This window comes from Lathyrus oleraceus, chromosome 3 (genome assembly GCF_024323335.1).
Source record: "Lathyrus oleraceus cultivar Zhongwan6 chromosome 3, CAAS_Psat_ZW6_1.0, whole genome shotgun sequence".
Lineage (NCBI taxonomy): Eukaryota > Viridiplantae > Streptophyta > Magnoliopsida > Fabales > Fabaceae > Lathyrus > Lathyrus oleraceus.
Window position 1 is genome coordinate 403,122,304 of NC_066581.1, and position 15,393 is coordinate 403,137,696.

Consider the following 15,393-nt stretch of genomic DNA (forward strand, 5'->3'; position numbering starts at 1 on the left):
ATGGGAATTGAAATACTTGCAAAAATAACTCGGACACTTGCGGAATAATCGAAATATAAATGAAAGTGGTACGATTTTTTAGTGTAAATCAAGACAAATATACGATGTATTTTTGTGTTATCAAACTCCCCTAAACTTGAATCTTTGCTTGTTCTCAAGCAAATAATCAGTATAAAATTTGAAAACACTAGTTAAACGCGAATACATAACACATTTCCAATTCGTACGTGGTTGTCATGTACTTCGTTAAGATGACAGATACTCAAGTAAAACACTAAAGATACAGTGACGACCCAAGCAATGAGCATTAACATAGATCTCTCCTTTGTACAAACCAGTTCGAATCATGCTATTATAGCTCAACCTAATGCTTCTCGTTCCTATTTCACCCGGTTTCATTCTAGCGCAATCACATTAAGCCCTTTGCCTTTACACGCACTTAGTGAAGTAGCCGGTTAGTCGCTTTGATCCTTTTTTAGCACGGGGTCTGGTACACTAGTGTGGTAACCCTTTATATATCCCAATTGAAGGTTGTGGGGGATCGAACAGTAGTTCTCCATACCGAGTCCAGTACCAGGTACCTCTGAACCAACCAACAACGGGTTTTCCTGTTCCTTCCTTTTGTACATCTTGCAACCGTTTGTATGATGCATTTTCAATTTCTCGATAGCAAAAGTATGAAGGATCTTCTTAATTCGTAGGCATCACTCACTTATATTCATCGGCTCTTCACATGGTTTGTGTTTAAGACGGTGCTGACTGCTAGTAGAAACTACTAGGGGTTAATCTAGGACGGAGACTTAAGGTATCGGTATAATGGGTATTCAAACTGATCTCGCAAAAGTGAGAGATCTAAGGTGTCAGGACGGTATCAATCTTGTTTGATTTTTCTCAGCTTTCTAACAGAACCTATGTAAGACAACCTATATACTTATAGGGTATGCATTTAACATAAAAACAGATAATTTTGTTATGGCAAATTAGATATAAATAAATGAACGCTTAAATAGGAACAAATAAACGAAAGACAAATTTTTTGTTATGGCTAAAAATAGAAACAAATAAAGGAAAGACAGGGATTCCCTCCCCACACTTAAACAAAGCATTTTCCTTAATGCGACAAAATAAAGTGGGAAAAGGGAAGAAAGAGGAGGATCGCTACTCTTCGCCACGACGTTGGGCTCTGCGTGCTCTAACTCTTGCTCGTGCACGTTCACTTCTACCACTCAAAGAAGGAAAACGCTTAAAATGCAAAACATAAAAATAACAAAATCGATAACAAATTAAAAAGAGGCGGGTTGTCTCCCACTAAGCACTTTGTTTAATGTCGTAAGCTCGACAGTAACATTGCGATACATTAGTTTTGGGGTTGAGTGGGCAGCTCTATAAGTCTTAGACTATTTGAATAGTCTCTATTGTCAATATTATGATAATGTTTTAATCGCTGCCCGTTTACCATGAACGGTTCACTATTTCTACCCTTGATTTCTATCGCACCGCTTTTAAAAACTTTTGTAATTTCGAAAGGGCCTGACCACCTAGATTTACGTTTTCCCGGAAAAAGCTTAAGTCTTGAATTAAATAGTAGAACTACGTCGCCGACATTAAACTCTTTCCTAGATATACGTTTATCGTGCCATTTTTTTGTTCGTTCTTTGTATATCTTGGCATTCTCATAGGCGTCTAGTCTAAGTTCTTCCAATTCGTGAATGTCTAAAAATCGCTTCTCGCCTGCGGAGGTATAATTTAGATTTAGGGTCTTAATGTCCCAATAAGTTTTGTGTTCTAATTCAACAGGGAGATGACATGATTTGCCATAGACTAATTTAAAGGGTGTGGTCCCTATTGGGGTCTTGTAGGCTGTCCTATAGGCCCATAGAGCTTCATTTAGTTTAGATAACCAGTCTTTTCTAGATATTCCGACGGTCTTTTCTAGAATTTGTTTGATCTCTCTATTCGAAACATCGACTTGCCCATTGGTTTGTGGGTGATAAGGTGTTGCTACACGGTGTCGGACTCCATACTTCATAAGAAGTTTTCCAAAGATATTTGATATGAAATGGGAGCCACCGTCGCTAACGACCAGTTTTGGCACACCGAATCTAGGAAATATTATGTTCTTGAACAACTTAATCACTACTCGTGTGTCATTTGTCGAAGAAGCTACAACCTCGATCCATTTTGAAACGTAATCGACAACTACGAGTATGTACTTATTACCAAAAGAAGACGGGAATGGTCCCATGAAGTCAATCCCCCACACATCAAATACTTCCACTTCTAAGATGCCTGTTTGTGGCATTTCATCGCGTCTTGAAATGTTACCTGTGCGTTGGCGCCCGTCGCAATTTATAACCGCATTATGGACATCTTTCCATAGATTAGGCCAAAAGAGGCCCGATTGTAAGATCTTAGCACAAGTTTTTGAAGTGCTTGCGTGCCCACCATAGGGAGCGGAATGGCAATGGGAGATTATATCGTCTATTTCATCCTAAGGAACACATCAACAGAAAATAACGTCGGTACCTGTTTTGAAAAGCAGAGGTTCATCCCAGTAGTATTGTTTTAGATCATGAAAGAGATTCTTCTTTTGTTGGTATGATAGGTCCGGTGGAAGTACTCCAACAGCAAGGTAGTTAACAAAATTAGCATACCATGGCAGAGTTGCATTCGCATGAATTTCTTCGCATGAATTTCTTCCCATTTGGGCTATAAGTCGTTCGTAAGGGAAATCATCATTGTGTGGAATTTGTTCAGGCTTATTCCCTTCGATTCGTGATAAGTGGTCTGCTACTACGTTTTCAGTACCTTTCTTATCTTTTATTTCTAAGTCAAATTCTTGTAAGAGTAGAATCCATCTTAAGAGTCTTGGTTTGGCATCCTTCTTACTTAGAAAATATCTAATAGCAGCGTGATTAGTATAGATGATGATTTTCGCTTCTACTAAGTAGGAACGAAATTTGTCTAAAGCAAACACAACGGCTAGAAGTTCCTTTTCAGTGGTGGCGTAGTTCATTTGGGCAGGATCTAATGTTCTACAACTCGCATCACACATGATTCCGTAGATAGCATGAAGTTTTTTATCCTTTCTTTGTCCTAGCACTACGCCTATGGCATAATCACTCGCATCACACATGATTTCCGATCCGCTGTCGCGCGCGGATCAGAACCGAGTTATTTTAAAAACGTAGTATATCGACAATGACTCGAATCGTCTCTCAAGGATTCTTAATTATTACTAACCAAATGTAAATCGATTTAGGGGGGGGGGTTGGATTCAGGATCGATTAAGAAAAAAAAGCAATTATTAAATAAGTGATTATTAAAATAAGCTGTTATGAAATATGTGATTATAAAACAAACAGATTCACTGTGTCAGGTTCAACTTATCATCGATTGCTACAACTACGACTTCTATCCTATTTGAACACAGTATCATTCAACAAGCATGATCAACACTGTAAGGTATATATTCTTATTGCCAGATTAAGCATACGGTTATAAATATCGCAAATTTAACGGTTAAGCAGAGTTGAATTGTAATCAAAAGTCAAGAACATATATCATTCAAATTTAACCAACAATATTACATGGAAATCGGATTAAGCAAACAAGAATCATATAATATTATTGAAAGGAATAGAATTCTAATTGCAATTATAACAATCTCAAAGTAGTGAACCTGAATACAGCAAATCCGTCAGGATAGATTAGTTCTCCATTACGGTTCTTTCAAGCGTAAGAAAAATAATTCGTGAATAGAAAAAACGTGAATAATGTTTTCGGATGCTAGGTATTAGGGGAAAACCAAGGCAATCCGTTTACAACCCAACTGGGTTAAATACATAAAACTAATGCTGCAACTTCAAACGAAATTATGGAAAATAAGCGCTCTGAATCTGACTTCGACTCCAACACGAAAGTTGTAGCTCTTTCTCTTAGCTTTCCACGAAAGTTATGATCGTTTTAGTGCAAACTGTTAAAGCTGAAAATTAAATACGAAAATCAAATAACAATAAAAATAAACTAAAATATAAAAACATTATAAAACATAAAAGTAAGCAAAGGAAATCAAAGAAATGCTTAAGAACAAACATAGGAGAATGCGCATTAAAATGCACTGATCAAATTCCCCCACACTTAAAATTTTGCACTCCGAGCAAAATCAAAACTCATGAAACACACAACATCAGTTACTCATTCCAGGCTACAAACTCTTCCTTGGTTAAGATAGCATCGATAGGTACTAATCATGCACACTAAGGATATCGTAGGAACACTAATCCACAATTATGCAGTCATAAGCCTCCTGAACACATAATCCATTTCGAATCATGTTATTATGCCAAAGCCTAACTTACTCAGTCTCCTTTTTACTCTTTTTCATTCTTGCGCAATCACATTAAGCCCGTTATCTCCACACACTTATAGTAAGGGAACCGGTTAGTGACTCTGATCCTTTTTACACGGGGTTCTGGTACAAAAATTGGTAACCCCTTATTTACCTAATTGCAGTTGTGGGGGATCGAACCGTAATCCTCCCTACCAAGTCCAGCACCAGAAACCTCTGAACCAACCAACAATAGTTAATTATTATGTTTTATTTTTGTAGGTTCCACAACCGTTGGGTTAAGTGACCGGGTGAGGGCCACCCAACTTAGAAGGTGCATTCCCTAATTTAATTTTTAAATTTTTTTTTCAAAAGAAACTTGGATCACTCACTTATTTTCATCGGCTTCCTTACGTAGAGCATGTGTGAGATGGTGCCGATTGCAAAGATAAACTACTCAAGAGCTATAAGAGAATGAAAATTCAAGGCTATGTCATAACAAGTATTCAAAACAATTTCCATACTCATGAGACTTACGGTGTTAAGACGATACCGATCTTGTAAACTTTTCCCAAGTCTCCACAACTAACCTCAGATTAATCTATAGCCTAGAACTTTCAAAAAGATGCATTTTTTTAATTTTATTTTATTATAATTGAAAACAAAACAACGAAACAAAAGCAAAGAAAACAAAACAAAAAGGGAATTCCCTCCCCCACACTTAAAACAAGCATTGTCCTCAATGAAAAGGACATAGTTATTGAAGTTGAGAGAAAGGAATAAAACTCCCTGATCAAGTTGCAGTGTAGTTGGGTGCTTCCAAAGAAAGCTCCTCTATGCTTGCATTGTCAGGCGCTGAACTCTCATGAAATAGCTTTAGGCGCTGCCCATTGACCTTGAAAACTTTGTCAGTACCTGCACTTTTAATTTCTACTGCACCATGAGGAAAAACGTTAGTAACGACAAAAGGGACAATCCATTTGGATCGAAGTTTCCCAGCCATAAGCTTAAGGCGGGAATTAAACAGTAAAACCTATTGGCCCACAGAGAATTCCTTCCTAGAAATCATCTTATCATGGAAGTTCTTAGTTTTCTCTCTATAAATCCTAGAGCTTTCATAAGCCTCTAGTCTAAGCTCTTCAAGCTGTTGTAATTGGAGTTTTCTTTCAATACCTGCTTGTTGCATCTCCAAATTATAACTTTTCACCGCCCAATAGGAACAATGTTCTATCTTTACAAGAAGGGGGCATGCCTTACCAAAAACAATTCGATAAGGAGACATCCTAATGGGTGTCTTGAAAGCTGTTCTTTGAGCCCAAAGTGTGTCTTCTAGATGGCAGCTCTAGTCCTTCCTGTTTGGTTGCACCATTTTCTCTAAAACCCGTTTGATCTCTCTGTTGGAGATCTCAGCTTGCCCATTTGTTTGTGGGTGATATGCAGTAGAAATTATGTGCACAACTCCATACTTCCGGAGCAAAGCTTCTATGGCGCGGTTACAGAAATGAGTGCCTTGGTCACTTATGATTCGCGGTATTCTAAACCTGCAAAAGATATTAGACCTGACAAAATCTGCAACAACTCTAGAATCATTAGTCCTAGTGGGGATATCTTCCACCCACTTTGAAACATAATCAAAAGCAAGTAAAATGTACAAAAAACCAAATGATATAGGAAAGGGACCCATGAAGTCGATTCCCCATACATCAAATACCTCATAGAAAAGCATAGGCTGCTGAGGCATTTCACTCGTACGAGTGACATTTGTACCTGCTATCTGGCACTCTTTACAAGTGCGGTAAACCTTATAGGCATCTTTAAAAATAGTGGGCCAATAAAAACCCGAGTCTAGGACTTTTCTTACAGTCCTTTGAGGACCAAAATGTCCGCCGACTTGAGATGCATGAGAAAAATTCAAAATGGATGCAATCTCATAATCGGGGACACGTCTCCTGATTACCTGATCACTACCAAACTTCCAAAGATATGGATCATCCTAAACATAACATTTGGCATCACTCTTGAGTTTGTGGATTTGTGTCCTGGATGCACTTGTAGGAAAAACACCAGCAACAAGATAATTAACAATATCAGAAAACCAAGGAGTAATACCATGCACAAGTAAAAGCTGCTCATCAGGAAAGTCATCCTGGATGGGAAAAGGATCTTCATCTCTCTTTATTCTGCTTAAGTGATCAACCACTAAGTTCTTAGCTCCACTTTTGTCTTTAATCTCTACATTAAACTCTTGGAGCAATAACATCCACCGAATCAATCTCGGTTTTGCTTCCGGCTTCTTCAACAAGTACTTTAAGGATGCATGGTCAGTAAAAACAACAACCTTGGAACCTAGCAAGTATGATCTGAATTTATCAAAAGCAAAAACAATAGCTAGAAGTTCTTTTTCAGTGGTGGTGTAATTTGACTGTGCAGAATCTAAAGTCTTAGAAGCATAGTAAATAACATGGGCAGCCTTGTCAACTCTTTGTGCAAGGACAACCCCAATAGCATAATTAGAAGCATCACACATAATCTCAAAAGAGAGGGTCCAGTCGGGAGGCTGGATGATGGGAGCGGAGGTCAATGCTTTCTTCAAAAAGTCAAACGCTTGTTTGCATTTGTCATCGAGACTGAAAGTGACATCATTCTTCAACAAGTTTGACAGCGAAAGAGCTATCTTGCTGAAATCCTTGATGAAACGCCTGTAAAAACCTGTATGACTAAGAAAAGAATGAATCTCGCGAATGCAAAAAGGGTAAGGCAATGTAGAAATTACATCAATCTTAGTAGGGTCAACAAAAATTCCTTTTTCAGAAATTATGTGACCAAGAACAATTCCCTGCTCAACCATAAAATGACATTTTTCATAATTTAAAACAAGGTCAATCTCGATGCATCTCTCTAAAACCATATTCAAACTTTTCAAGCATGCATCAAAAGACGAACCATAGACAGTAAAGTCATCCATAAACACTTCCATGCAATTTTCAACAAACTCAGAGAAAATACTAATCATGCATCGCTGGAAAGTTCCAGGAGCATTGCAAAGACCAAAAGACATCCTCCTGTAAGCAAATGTACTGAATGGGCACGTGAAAGTGGTATTTTCTTGATCTTCAGGTGCAATATGAATCTGAAAGTAACTTGAAAAACCATCAAGAAAACAATAATGTGATTTACCAGCTAGCCGTTCAAGCATTTGGTCAATGAACGGCAAAGGAAAGTGATCCTTTCTGGTAGCTTGGTTCAACCTCCTATAATCAATACAAACTCTCCGGCTATTCTAAACTCTAGTGGGAACAAGTTCATTCTTTTCATTTTTCACCACTGTGAGTCCAGATTTCTTAGGTACAAGCTGATGGGCTTACCCATTTACTGTCAGAGATAGGATAAATGATACCTGCTTGCAAGAGTTTGGTTACCTCTTTCTTTACCACATCAAGAATCAAAGGATTAAGCCTCCTTTGGGGCTGCCTTACCGTTTTAGCACCGTCCTCAAGTAAAATCCTGTGCATACACATGGAAGGACTAATACCTAGGATGTCAGCTAATGTCCAGCCAATTGCCTTATTGTTCTTCTTCAAAACCTGCAAAATTTTATTTTCCTGATCAGAATCAAGGTTAGAAGAAATAATAACATGGAGTTTTTCATCACTCTCCAAATAAGCGTATTTCAGATTATCCGAGAGTTATTTCAGCTCTAAGGACGGGGGTTGCTCGATGGATGGGGCGTTTGGGGAAGCCGGGATGTCGAGAGCATCAGCTGCATAAACAACTTCCTTTACAACAACTTCACCTGTAGGAAACATGTCACCCTGTAAGGCAGCATCAATCTCAGCACATACAACACAAATGTCAGTGTCAGTACAATCAACACATGAGTAAACATCATCAAATCCAAGTAAGGATGGAAAATCAAGTGAAAACAATTCAGAATAAGTTTCATCAACCAAATCAAATACCAACTCAATATGAAAAATAGAGTGCTCCTCCAAGGGATGTTTCATGGCATCGAAGATGTTAAATTTTGCGACAATGTCTCCAAATTCCATAGACATGGTTCCATCGTCAACATCAATTTTTGTCTTCGCCGTTTTCATGAAGGGTCTGCCTAAAATGATGGGAGCCCTACTTGACTTAGTTTCTCCTTCCATGTCCAAGATGTAAAAATCTACAGGAAAAATCAAATCGTTAACTTGAACAAGGACATCTTCCATTATACCAGCAGGGCATGCATTGCTCCTGTTCGCCAACTGAACGATTAAACCTGTATGTTGCAAAGGACCAAGACAAAGGTTATTATAAATAGAAGTAGGCATAACATTAATGCCGACTCCCAAATCAAGCATGCAATTATCGAATTGCTTATCTTCGATGGTACAAGGAATAGTAGAAGTTCCCGGGTCCTTGCACTTTTGTGGCAAGACCTGAGAGATGGCTGAAACATTTTGCTCGCCTGTAACTTTTTCAGAATGGGGCTTGGGCTGAATAAAAGCATAAATATTTCTTCCCAAGTTGACTCTCTCACCACCTTTCATCCGCCTCTTGTTTGTACACAAATCTTTCAGAAACTTTGCATACTTAGGAACCTGCTTAATGACATCAAGAAGCGGAATGTTTAACGCAAATTTTCTAAAAACATCCAAGATCTCCCTCTCTTTGTCTTCTTCCTCAATTCTTTTATTTTTCAGAACTCTATGTGGAAAGGGGACTGGTGGTACATATTCTTTTTCTGTATTCTTTTCAGTTTCTACCACAACAGAAGAAGGTGAAGAAAGTTCAGATGTTACCTCAAGATTTTTTTTATTTTTTTTGGGGGCTGGTTCTGTGACCTTTCTAGACCTCAAAGAAATTGCACTGACATTGGCATTAGGACCTTTTGGATTCACAACTGCTTGGGCAGGAAGTTGGTTTGACCCTTGGGATTGCATGGCATTAATTGAGGTGGTAAGATGCCCAATATGTGTCTGCAAGGTTTGAATACTAGATTTTGTTCTTTGTTGAAACTGAGGATTATTAACAGCTAGTTGTTTGACCATGTTTTCTATTGAAGGTCTAGAGGGTGTAGAAATGGTGGCTTGGGGGGTAGTTGCTGGTTGGGTTGGCTGCTGGTTTCCATATCGAATGTGGACAGGTCAGGAATGTTGTTGTACCTGTTCTGATTGTTGCCTTGATTGTAAAGGTTTACTGCATAAGCTTGAGGCAACTCAGTGATCGATTCATCATGAAAAATAGGACAAGTACCGGTTGGATGCTTAGGAGAAGTACAAATACCACACAGGTTTGCCGCTTGAGTCTTACCTACTGCCAACTGTTTCACTAAAGAGGTGAGCTCATTAATTCTGGTTTCTAAAGCTTTGTTGGAGGAAACCTGAATTTCGTTCACACCCTTTGCTTGGACAAAATTATTTCTGGTTGTAAATTGTTGGGAGTTACGGGACATATTTTCGATCAAAGCTTTGGTGGCGGCTAGAGTTTTATCGACAAGTGCTCCACTGCTAGCAACATCAAGAATATTCCTACCCATTGGTAACAAACCTTCATAAAATTACTGAATGAACAATTGTTCGGTGATCTGGTGTTGAGGACAACTAGATACTAATTTCTTGAATCTTTCCCAATACTCAGCAAGTGACTCATTATCCTGTCTAATACCACAAATCTCTTTTTTGATCGAGGCTGCTCTGGAGGCAGGGAAGTATCTCTCTAAGAACACTCTTTTTAGAGCATTCCAACTTGTGATCGAATTTGGCTCAAGATAATATATCCAATCCTTTGCTGCACCCTACAATGAAAAAGGAAAAGATCGAAGTTTGATATGGTCTTCAGTTATTCCTTCATGCCTCAATGGTGTAGAGCACACAACCTGGAATTCTTTGAGATGTTTATGTGGATCCTCACCTGCAAGACCATTAAACATTGGCAAGATCAAACCAGATTTTAGTTCAAAAGGAGTGTCAGCTTCAGGATAATTCACATCAGGGGCAGCTAACTGCCTTAAAGTTCTTTGGTCAGCCATATTAAAAACAATTTCAGAATCCGAATCAAACAAGTTATGAAAATAATCAGAATCAGATCAGACTCAATTGTGGGTGGTGAACTATTGCTAGCCTGGCCTGCTCTACGATGTGTGTGCAAAGTTCTCTCTACCTCAGGATCAAAATCAAAAAGCTCAGAACAGGAAGACCTAGTAGCCAGAACAAAAACAAACACAATGGAGGAAAACGATTAAAATAAATTCAGAAAAATAAACTAACACCGAAATTAATCTAATGACTTAAAGTTAGAATTTTGAGATTTTTTTGGATTTTTTCGACTCTATGAAAACATTAAATTTTTTTATTAAAAATAGAAAAAAGGGTTTTTCTACTCCTAATAGACGGAACAGATTTTCGATCGGACTCAATTTTTCCAAAAACCGAATTTTTCGACTCTAGACGCGAATTGGCCAAAACCGCAAGGAACTTATGGCCTAAACGCAAGAACAATAAACCTATGACTCTAATATTGATTAATAATCACAAGAATCCCCGGCAACGGCGCCAATTTGATCCGCTGTCGCGTGCGGATCAAAACCGAGTTATTTTGAAAACGTAGTATAACGACAATGACTCGAATCGTCTCTCAATGATTCTTGATTATTACTAACCAAAGGTAAATCGATTTAGGGGGGGGGGGGTTGGATTCAGGATCGATTAAGGAAAAAACGATTATTAAATAAATGATTATTGAAATAAGCTGTTATGAAATATGTGATTATAAAACAAACGGATTCACTGTGTCAGGTTCAACTTATCATCGATTGCTACAACTACGACTTCTATCCTATTTGAACATAATATCATTCAACAAGCGTGATCGACATTGTAATGTATATATTCTTATTGCCGGATTAAGCATACGGTTATAGATATCGCAAATTTAACGGTTAAGCAGAATTGAATTGCGATCAAAAGTCAAGAACATATATCATTCAAATTTAACCAACAACATTACATGGAAATCGGATTAAGCAAACAACAATCATATAATATTATTGAAAGGAATAGAATTCTAATTGCAATTATAACAATCTCAAAGTAGTGAACCTGAATACAGCAAATCCGTTCGGATAGATTAGTTCTCCATTACAGTTCTTTCAAGTGTAAGAAAAATAATTCGTGAATAGAAAAAAATGTGAATAGTGTTTTCGGCTGCTAGGTATTAGGGGAAAACCAAGGCAATCCGTTTACAACCCAGCTGGGTCAAATACATAACCCAGACCCAAAACTAACGACCCAAAACTAAAATAAAACTAATGCTGCAGCTTCAAACGAAATTATGGAAAATAAATGCTCCGAATATGACTTCGACTCCAACACTAAAGTTGTAGCTCTTTCTCTTAGATTTCCGGCGATTATTAGAGCGCGTCAATCGAATTCTCGGAGCTCCAGTTATGATTGTTTTAGTGCAGACTGTTAAAGCTGAAAATTAAATACGAAAATCAAATAACAATAAAAATAAACTAAAATATAAAAACATTATAAAACATAAAAATAAGCAAAGGAGATCAAAGAAATGCTGAAGAATAAACATAGGAGAATGTGCATTGAAATGCACTGATCAATTTCGAATGGTAATCTCCAGTCAGGTGGTTGCATGATAGGTGCAGTGATTAAAGATATTTTTAATTGTTCAAACGCTGTTAGAAATTTCCCATCAAAGATAAAGTCAGCTTCTTTCATTAATAAACCAGTAAGTGGTTTGGTAATTTTTGAGAAATCTTTGATAAAGCGTCGGTAGAAACCGGCGTGTCCTAAAAACCTTCGTATTTCTCGTATGGTTTTCGGAGGTTGAAGATTCTCTATAACTTCGATCTTATCTTTGTCTACTTCAATTCCTTTATCAGATACTACGTGTCCTAACACGATTCCTTGTTGGACCATGAAATGGCATTTCTCCCAATTCAAGACGAGATTCACCTTTACGCATCTTTCAAGTACCATTTCAAGGTTTGATAGACATCCTTCGAAGCTCTGCCCACAAACAGAAAAATCGTCCATAAAGACTTCCATAATGTCGTCTATAAAGTCCGCGAAGATTGACATCATACATCTTCGGAATGTTGCGGGAGCGTTGCATAGTCCAAATGGCATTCGTCGATAAGCAAATGTACCATAAGGGCATGTGAAGGTTGTTTTCTCTTGGTCGTCAGGATGGATAGGAATTTGAAAGAATCCTGAATAACTGTCTAGATAGAAGAAGTGGGAATGCTTAGCCAATCGTTCGAGCATTTGATCAATGAAAGGAAGAGGAAAATGATCCTTTTGAGTGGCTTTGTTTAGTTTCCTATAATCGATGCATATTCTACTTCCGGTCACAACTCTTTGTGCTATAGATTCACCTTTTTCGTTCTTAACAACTGCAACACCCCCTTTCTTGGGTACTACATGAACGGGGCTAACCCATTGACTATCGGAGATCGGGTATATGATTCCTGCATCTAATAACTTCTTTACTTTATCCTTGACTACAGTACATAAGATTGGGTTGATCCTTCTCTGGTGTTCTCTATAGGTTTTACAATCTTCCTCTAGCATAATACGATACGTGCAGATAGAAGGACTTATTCCTTTTAGATCAGTGATGTTGTAGCCTAACGCAGTTGGATATTTTCTTAAAACATCTAGTAACTTTTTGATTTTAATCTGTCCTAAGTCTGCGTTGACTATTACTGGTCTTTTGAGTTCAGTGTCTAGGAGTTTGTATCTTAGGTTCTTTGGTAGTGTTTTTAATTCTAGGTCTGGTTTCTTCGGGCATGGCATGTGGTTGGGTGTAAGTGCTAAGCATTCGCTTAGACTGTCATTTTAGCATGGTTCACGCCAATTATCATCTTCAAAGATTAGAGGGATTTGGATTTTCATTATATCAGAATATGTGGTTTCTTGCATCTCCATCTCTCTTACGCACTCGTTTATGACATCAAGTAGATAACATGTATTGTCTATAGTTGGCGCTTGTAAGAATTGTGTCAAGATGAATTCAACCTTTTCTTCTCCAACTTCGAATGTTAGCTTACTTATTTTCACGTCTATTATGGCTTCGGCGGTAGCTAAGAATGACCTTCCTAATATAATAGGTGTACTGGCATCTTCTTTGATGTCCATGATTATGAAGTCTGTAGGAATGTAGAATTGTCCTACACGTACTTGGACATTCTCTAGTATAACAATAGGATATTTGATTGAGTGGTCAGTTAGTTGAACAAACATCTTGGTTGGTCTTAGTTCTCCCATGTTGAGCCTTTTACAGATGGTTAAGGGAATTACACTAATGCTGGCTCTTAAGTCGCATAGAGCTTTGTCTATGACGAACTTTCTAATGACACAGGGTATGGAGAAACTTCCTGGGTCTTTTAGTTTGGGAGACATGTTATTTTGGATTATTGTGCTACACTCAGCAGTAAGTGTAATTGTTTCGTTATCCTCGATCTTTTTCTTATTGGATAAGATCTCTTTAAGAAATTTGGCATATAAGGGCATTTTTGTGATGGCTTCTGTAAAGGGAATTGTAATATTCAGTTGCTTCAGAAGTTCAACAAATTTCCTAAATTGCCCTGCAGTTTTAGAATTTGTGAGTCTTTGAGGATACAGAATGGGTGGTTTATAAGGTGGTGGAGGCACATAAGGTTTTTCTTTCTCTTCGGCCTCTTAGGTATTATCTTCCTTCTCGTTTGGTTCACTTACCTTCTCAATTGTTGTTTTGTCAGGTTTTTGGTACATGGCAGGATTTTGGAGTCTTGGATCTACGGGTCCGTCTAGTTCTTTTCCACTCCTCAATATAACGACATTTGCATGTCCTTTTGGATTAGGTTGTGGCTGTCCAGGAAATGTGCCAGCCGGAGCAACAGTAGATGCTTGTTGTTGAGCCACTTGTGAAATCTGTGTTTCAAGCATTTTGTTGTGTGTGGCTAAGGCGTGTACTTTGCTCGCTAATTGTTTAAGTTGCTCACTAGTATGTATGTTTTGGTTCAAGAAGTCTTTGTTTGTTTGAGCTTGGGTAGCTATGAAGCTTTCCATCATTAGTTCAAGGTTGGACTTCCTAGGCCTGTTAGGAGCATAGTTAGATGGCTTTTGATATCCAAGCGGAACAGCGGGTGCTTGTCCAGGTGCATACAAGGTGTTGTTATTCTTATATGAAAAGTTAGGAGGATTTTTCCAACCTGGGTTGTAGGTATTCGAATAAGGATTTCCTTGTGCGTAATTTACTTGATCAGTGGGGACTCCTGCTAATATCTGACATTCTGGTGCAGTGTGTCCAGGAGGTCCACACAACTCAAAGTTTGGAGTTACGACAGCCACGGTGGCTGCAGGTGGTATGGTTAAGTTGTCTAACTTTTGAACAAGGGCATCTACCTTTGCATGGACATGGTCAAGGCTACTGATGTCGTACATTCCACTCTTTATTTGGGACTTTTCTACTGGAGTTCTTTCACCTCCCCATTGGCAATGGTTTTGGGCCATATTTTCAATGAGTTAACAGGCTTCATTATATGGTTTGTCCATAAGTGGACTGCCCACGACAACGTGTACTGTCAGTCTTGTGTTATACAGAAGCCCATTGTAAAATGTGTGAATGATCACCCAGTTTTCGAGACCGTGATATGGACATATCCTCATCATGTCTTTGTATCTCTCCCACGCGTCGTAGAGATATTCTACATCTTTTTGTCGAAATCTGTTGATTTGAGCTCCCAGCATAGCAATTTTGCTTGGCGGAAAATATCAGAATAAGAAAACGTTCTTCAGTTCTTCCCATGTAGTAACTGAGTTGGATGGAAAGGATTGCAACCAAGCCCAAGCTCTGTCTCTTAGAGAGAAAGGAAAAAGGCGTAGTCTTATCGCATCTTGAGATACACCATTCGCCTTCACAGTGTCTGTGTACTGCACAAACTTGGTCAAATGTTCATTAGGGTCGTCTGTAGGATTTCCAGCAAATTGATGTTGTTGGACAGCGGATAATAATGAGGGTTTTAACTCGAAATCGTTTCGATTGATAGCAGGGGAAGTAATGCTGTTGTGAGGCTC

At 38.3% G+C, this 15,393-nt stretch overlaps 1 protein-coding gene and 1 non-coding gene across 2 annotated transcripts; one reads left to right on the top strand and one right to left on the bottom strand.

Annotated features, from left to right (window-relative positions):
* Positions 1 to 8,016: 8,016 nt before the first annotated feature.
* LOC127131457 (uncharacterized) lies at positions 8,017 to 9,366 on the bottom strand. Its single transcript, XM_051060377.1, has 3 exons — positions 8,709 to 9,366; positions 8,460 to 8,594; positions 8,017 to 8,366 (listed from the first exon to the last, which is right to left on the bottom strand). The coding sequence occupies exons 1-3, from the start codon at positions 9,364 to 9,366 to the stop codon at positions 8,017 to 8,019; spliced, it is 1,143 nt and encodes a 380-aa protein (XP_050916334.1).
* Positions 9,367 to 14,959: 5,593 nt separating this feature from the next.
* LOC127133702 (small nucleolar RNA R71) lies at positions 14,960 to 15,066 on the top strand. Its single transcript, XR_007807652.1, has one exon. It is a non-coding gene; the product is annotated as a small nucleolar RNA R71 (small nucleolar RNA).
* The last annotated feature ends 327 nt before the right edge of the window (positions 15,067 to 15,393 follow it).